Genomic DNA, 7,331 nt, shown 5'->3' on the forward strand with positions numbered 1-7,331 from the left:
ACATGTTTATTTAAAAAATGTAATTGTGTCCCATAAGACTGTGCTTAGCATTTATGAGAATTAATTCTCTAGAGTTACAAGGTATGGGTAAAAAAAACCCAAATCAGACTAAGGTTGGAGGTGGAAATGTAGGTGTCTCTAGGACAGGATGAACTTCTTTTAAATGATTTGTCCTTAATCTTTGAAACACGTCTGAATTCCTCATGTCAGTCTTGATGAAGTTTCATCTATCTCTTCCCTCTGCTGTCCACATGGGTCCTAGGCATTATCTGTGGCTGAGAGAAAAACAGCATTACTAGAAAAGACGAGGTAATGTCAATGTCAGCTCAGACAATGTTTTTGATAGTTTTGCTCTTGGCTTAGTCAAACCTCAGAGCTTCAAAAATAAAGGTCCTTGATGGTTGGTTCAAGGTTGCCCAGTCCCTGCTCCATTTCATTTTAACCCCAGACAATGCAGTTAACTGTCACCCCCGCCCCCCCCACACTGCAACCTATAACTCTCCCCCTGCTATCTCCCTGCTGTCCAGCCCCTCATCTGAATCCATTTCTCTTTTACTTCTCTACATGTAAATCTTCATCTGGCCCCTCCCCTCCCGTCCCACATTTTTGCCACCCTGCCTCCAATCTGGTACCTTTTCCCTCCACCTGGAAGTCGTCGGGCAGCAGGTTGTCCTGCCGGCTGCCCAGGCTGAAGGCAAGGAAGGAGAGGATGAGTGAGTCCATGATGCTGATGATGGCCAGTATGTAGGCCCAGCGCACCGTGCAGTTGCCCAGTGTGTACTTGTCAGTCCTCTGGCCACACATGCGCTTCACCTCCTCTGAGTCCCAGCCATCAGGATAGATCATACAGCCAATCACCATGCACGTACCTGAGAGGGAGGAATGGGATCATATTTAATGAACGAAATGTGCCAAAATGAGTTGTCTTATATGCCTCTGATCTCACTGATGATGTAGTGAAATGTATCTTTAAAATTTCTATTACAAATGCTTTCTTTATAATATCACATGATGATTGTAGGGTGGAGAGATATTCAGCCAGACACACTGAGACATTCTGATGCTGTATTTTAATTCAAATCAAGTACTTTTGTCATCAGCCATTTTAAAAACATTTTTAGGCTTTGACATTTCCAAATCCAAGAAACTTACTATAATTTTGATGTGGAAAACCTGTTGATATTTGTGTTTGATTTCTATAAGTGACATTGTAACAGAGCATCTAGCTGCTCTGGTCACAAACCACCAACCAAACAGACAAACAAGCCAGCAGAGAAAGTAAGTATACACACTCCACTCATTCAAGTGTGTTGCTTAGCAACCCCTGAGCATCTCAACTCCATGAGATTAACTTGTTCATTCATTATTGACTCCGCAGGGCAACATCCCATCCCACCACCGTGTGTGGAGCCTTGTGAACTATCAGGTGACAAGATGAAACATTAGCACACAAACACGTCTCACTTTCCCTTTCTGAGCCTCACACACACTTTCACCTTCACTCACTCCCAAAGTTCTCACGCTCATTTTTTCAGTGTCATCCTCATTTGAAAATAGATAATTATTAAACTACAAACTACTTCTCATGGGGTTACTAACACACCAGAAAGTAAAATTTTGATGCCATCCAAAACAAATATACAGCAGGTCAAGTATTATATGATATCAAGTCATTTTCAAACTGTACATGATCCAACCTGGGATCATGTACTCTATGTAATCTAAATGACAGTCATTATTATTACAATAATTCTGCATATATAGACACACACTGTGACAGCACACCTCCACGTTCATCTGATTATCTCTTCCATACAGGCTAGACCTTTCACTTCCAGCTTCATCTGTTTACTAACTGCCTCATGTTTCAAAAACAGTCATGTTTCAGGTATAATAACTGGAGCCTTTTGAGGATTGTGCTCTGGGTTCCTACAATTTCATTTCAGTCTGCAAAGGGAAAGCACTGAAATGTTTATTTTTTGTCTAGTTCATTTAGACTTGATGTTTCCTGGATTTTGTCAGTGCACCGTCAAACAACCTTGATTATGCAGTTGCATCTCTGTGGGTGGTTTGTTTTGTATTAATAAAATATGGGGCTCAAGTGTCCTTGAGAAGATAAAAGGGAGACCAAAAAGCTGGGGTCTAAGGTTAATGTTGATATCCCCACCCTGGTTAGATTAGATATTGTTTGGTGTTATAAGTTTCCTGCATAACACCCTATGATAAAAGGGACCCTTTTTTAATCTCTGTGAAATCTTTTGAAACTTGCTTTTGGTCAATCAATTCATTTGAATTTAACTGGACACTAAAACCTGTTTTGGTCAGTCCTTTTTAGATAAAACTATAATACATAAGTGGGTCAAAAACGACCTGGTGAGGTTGTTTTCTTGCAATATCTTGCTAAAAATTGTTATCACTTCATATTCCAGCTATTCCAGCTAGCTCCTCTAAAAATATGTTATTGATATTGTGCCATTTACATTTTTTACTTACATTTTATACATTTTACGAAACTCTAGTTTTTATATTACTACCCCAAGCTTCCATAGGGATTAATTTCCTATGGAATTTCATGGGAACTTTCGGTTCTTATCAACTGTGACTGTCAGGAATATATATTTTGTGGACCACACAGATTATGTTAAAAAAATAAGAAAATTTAAAAAAATATTTAAAACATGAATTCACTTGTGTGGACCCAAATATAATACAAATGATTATTCTTAACCAAAATGACAAAAGTGGCATAAAAACCCATTGATTGTAACACGGGTCATTTTTGACCCACTAATAGAAGAGTGTAGGGTCCAGTCACTCGTGCATCTAAATTAAGTGAACTAATGTAGTAGAGGTCAGTGTGCTATTACATGTATGCTGGGCCCTTCAGTTTCTTTGCGTGTGCAGAGCCCATAACCTATCCTTTATCTTAATACTTTTTTGTGTATTTTTTAATAATTAGTGCACTGCATAGCCTAATAAATTTTGCATTTGACATGTCCTGTTCATGTGCAAAAATACAGTATACTTTAGGATTATAATGCATAACATCCAGTTCAAATGTTATGGAAACTGCCATAATGCCTGACAACATGCACAAACAGAGTATGCTCTTAGAAGCGCTATGGGCCAAACTCAAACTGTGCTCACTAGAGGCCAGCTGCATCCAGGCGCAGATCTTATAAACGCTGCCGGCGTTGCAGAAGAAGAAGAGACTGAAGCAGACGATGCTGGCCACCACTAGCAGCATGGAGATCCCCACGAAGAACATGGCCGTTTTAAAGGCGCCGGACGGGATGGAGCCAAAGTCCAGTGGGCTCCCTTTACAGGTGAGCTCCGAGGTGAGAGCGTTCCCGATGCAATAGTGGAAGAGACCAAAGTATCCTGCCTGCGGCGTGTTAACGCTGTCTCCGATCCAGTAAGGTTGGATGAAAATCACCACGGTGATGACGGCGAAGGTGATGGTGAAAACCGTCCACAGCACACCTACAGCCCGGGCGTTGCGCACGTAGTTGGTGTGGTAGATTTTGGCTGCCTCCTGAGCCGGGAGCATGATGAGGAGAGGGGGACCTTCAACTGGCACCTCCTGGATAGTCTAAAAAGTTGAAACAATTAGTGAGTGAAAAAACTCCTTGGATCGAAACTGCTCTCCTTTTTTTCTGTTAAAGAGTGAAAAAGTGACCTCACAGTCTTTTGTTTCCTGTTTACAAGGTTGACATTTTAATTTTAAAGTCCATCTTTCCTGTGATGAAGTGCTGGATCAAATGCGACTGAAGACGTTGAATAAGTTTCTCCAAAGTCTCGTTGTATTCAGAACCAGGGACAGCTTCCTTGTAGTGCTGGAAACACCTGTGTGAGAGAAGCTCCCCTTTCTGAGGCTCAGGCTGTCTGAGGGGCAGACTGGGTGAAGAACGATGAAAGCACCTGACACATTCAGTCCATCAGCATGGCCAGCTAAAGGCACAGGCCATAGGCTATAGGCAGTTGCCCAGGGCACCACCATATCTGATGAACGCTGGTTGCCCCTAGAGGAAAAAATACGATTAAAATAGAAAATATAGATGATTGGTGCCCTTCTTCATTTTCTTCCTTGAGGTAAAAAAAGAAAGAAGAAGAAGTAAATAAATATATTTTGCACTTCTGTTTCTCACAACTTTTCATGATCCCTGCCCCTGTGCGCTCTGAAGAAGAGGGATGATCACATCACAGACAGCCCAAGCCTGTGATGAGATGTCAAGAGGTACAAGAGGTACAGGTCACATTTTATTTCATAATGAAGAGGTCCAAACCTTCAGGTGCATGAGGAATTGGCAAACATCCTGGAAGGGGAAGGGTTGGTCAGCTGTGACATTTGTAATGACTAGTAGTGACACTGCATTACATCCTGTTCATTTGAGGGGGACATCATGTTTTCTCTTTTTTGGGGGTCCTTAGAGGGCCCCTCAAGTCCTCCAGTGCTATAAACTGTTGGATACCAGTGTAGTGTAAATGTTTCATTAGAATGTTACATTACTATTTAATCATGATAATTATATTTAGTAAAGGCTATACTGAAGATTGAGATGTATGGTTAAGAATGAATGTGTTTGGTTATTGTGGAGTTATTGTGATATAATATGCTCTTACAGATTCAAGTCACTACACTGTAACTCATAGATGTGAAATGTAACCAGACAAAAAAAGTGTGAAATATGTAACCAAATATACTCATGTTTACATTATTCTTTAAAAAAAACAGTAAGAGCAAAAACAAAACATAATGGTATATTTTAAGGTTGAAACATTGTTTAAAAAAAACAGTAGTCAGAATGAACAATCAGAATGATTGAAACATGATTGTGTATTTTGAAGAAGGGACTTTGTTTTAAATGGAAAAAAACAAGACAAAGGTTTGACAATAGGGGTGTTCGCAGAAAGTTTGTGTGTAAAAGAAAAAAGGAGGCCAGTATGAGCTAGCATCGCTGTGGAGGAGAAAAGAGAGGGCCAGTATAGGCCAAGGAGGGGATGATGTATTGTGTAGCAGAGAGATTGAAGGACTAGCGTCAAGGCCAGGTTTTGAGATTAGCGCCAGATGCAGAGCTGTTACAAGAGTGAGACAGGGCACAAGACGAACAAGAGCCAGTGTTGGACATGAGACAGAAACAATCCGTGTCAAATTTATAAGGAGGGATCCAGGAACTTTTCTTTTCCACAAGAACCACAGACCTCAGCAGCTTTTTTGCAGACCTCAGCAGTTTTTTGGGGTATAAAAAGGGGACACCTACATTGTTTTTTTTAGATCATTTCTTATAGACTTTGTCTGTGTGTTGGTCTCGGGTTTTGCTGCCGGCAATAAAACTCTACTGCACTCAACTGAGAAGCCTCCTGGTGATTTTTCAAGACAGAAGAATTTTTTGAACAACTGATCCAGTGTCCAATTGACCAATTTAACCCCACACCAGCAGTTAGGTTTTTCTCCAGTACTCAGAGGGGTGGACAGTTATTTGTAATCGTTGTATCAGCAGGCAGGGTCTTTCCTCTTGGGAGGCTGCAGTCCTCATATGATGAATGATTAATGGTTAAAATATCCGCAGGGTAGAGTGACACAGTGTGAGCCTGTACAGATGGCAAACAAGTCTCCTTTCACTCATAAGAGCATAGGTTACACTGCAAAAAGAGATGTGTTTCAAATGATACATTGTGTACAATTTGAACAAATGTGGCGAGTGTGATCAGGGACTACACATGGTGTTTTAAATTTAACACAATCAATGTGAGTCATTTTAACATGCATGTTGCATCATGTAAATTTACACTCAAATGTGTTATTTTAACACATTAGGTGTTGATTATAACTGGAAATGATCAGAAATGACTAATTCATGTGTTATTTCAACTTAATGTGCTAAACATGAGTAAGTGTATTACCAAGTGTTACCAACAATTATACTTACATAGGCAGTTTACTGAAACATGACGATCATACACAGTTAGGACTTGTGGATATTGTGTGTTTACCTGGGTTTGAGCAGTATGTGAAAGATGAGACTAGGAAAAATAATATTTTGGATAAATGTAAAGGAAGTCAAAGTGTAAACCACTCATACTAAACTCTGATCATAATGTTGTGTATATGATTCCAGTGTACCTAACCAAACTCAAGAGTAACAAACCAGTAAGAAAGATGATCAGGACATGGACAAATGAAAGTAGGGAACAGCTGAAGGCCTGCTTGGATTTGGCAATCTTTCATCAAGATTCACTTGATGAGACAACCGTAGTAATAAATGACTACATTAACTTCTGTGTCCAACTAGTTGTCCCCAATAAGGAGGTTAAAATCTACCCCAATGAGAAATCATATGTGACATTGAGAACACAATAAACACAAGGACAGTTGCATTCAAAAACAAGGACTCCATAGCACTTAAAGAAACAGAAAGGGAGCTAAGAAACAAACTGAAAAATGCTAAAATAATACACAGACAGCATTTAAAGGACACTTTTAAAGTAAACAACCCTAAGAGAGTATGGGATATCATGAAATCAATGACTGACATGTCTAGCCCAGCAAAACCTATTGTTACTGAAAATGAAGCTTCCTGTGCTAATGATCCTGAATCCTGTGCTTAAATAAATTCTTTGCTAGATTTGAATCAAACAAATCATTCAAGTGCATAGACATACTCAGAACTGTTAAACTAACAGAACAGACAGACAGAATTATCATCACAACCGAGGATGTAAGGAAAACTTTTCAACATACAAACCCAAAGAAAGCCAGCTCTTTTCTTCTTAAGAACTTTGCCTCTGAACTGGCACCGATGTGGCAACCAATCTTTCAGGCATCCATTGACACACATACTGTTCCTTCACTATGGAAAACCTCCTATATTAGTCCAATACCAAAGACCCAATGTCCAAAAGAAAACAAGGACTTTAGGCCAATAGCTTTGACCTCAGTGATCATGAAATCACTTGAAAGAATTTTGCTCAGGTATCTGGTCAGCACTATGAAAGACCATTTTGACCCATACCAATTTGCCTATAAATAGGGCTGTGGAACAGAGGATGCTGTCAGTACACTGATCCATCTAATATCATTAGAGACAAACCCAAGACATATGCTCGAGCCCTATTTTTAGACTTCTCATCAGCGTTCAACACAATGAAAACAAATCTTTTAGAGTCCATGATGATCTTGCAGAGACTGAATCCCTTTCTAATTCACTGGTATACTTCTTTTCTCACTAACAGGAACCAGTTTCTTAAGGTTAATAAAACCCTGTCATCTGCCATTAAAACTAATGTAGGAGCCCCGGAAGGCTGTGTGAGTTCAGCAGTGTTTTTTACTT

At 39.8% G+C, this 7,331-nt stretch overlaps 1 protein-coding gene across 1 annotated transcript; it reads right to left on the reverse strand.

Moving 5' to 3' along the window:
* Window positions 1-258: 258 nt before the first annotated feature.
* On the reverse strand, window positions 259-3,553 carry lhfpl5a (LHFPL tetraspan subfamily member 5a). The gene is made up of 3 exons (XM_053315489.1): window positions 3,148-3,553; window positions 633-869; window positions 259-275 (listed from the first exon to the last, which is right to left on the reverse strand). Exons 1-3 carry the CDS (start codon window positions 3,548-3,550, stop codon window positions 259-261), a joined length of 657 nt encoding a protein of 218 aa, XP_053171464.1. The 5' UTR covers window positions 3,551-3,553.
* Window positions 3,554-7,331: the final 3,778 nt, after the last annotated feature.

Source organism: Scomber japonicus, chromosome 3 (genome assembly GCF_027409825.1).
Source record: "Scomber japonicus isolate fScoJap1 chromosome 3, fScoJap1.pri, whole genome shotgun sequence".
NCBI classification, from domain to species: Eukaryota; Metazoa; Chordata; class Actinopteri; order Scombriformes; family Scombridae; genus Scomber; species Scomber japonicus.

What these genes read in the sequence shown, in the direction of transcription:
- lhfpl5a (XM_053315489.1), bottom strand. Translation starts at nt 3,550, where the DNA reads ATGCTCCCGGCTCAGGAGGCAGCCAAAATCTACCACACCAACTACGTG. An exon ending in CTGGATGCAGCTGGCCTCTA is followed by an intron (nt 870 to 3,147) that starts GTGAGCACAGTT and finishes CCTCCCTCTCAG; the next exon opens with GTACGTGCATGGTGATTGGC.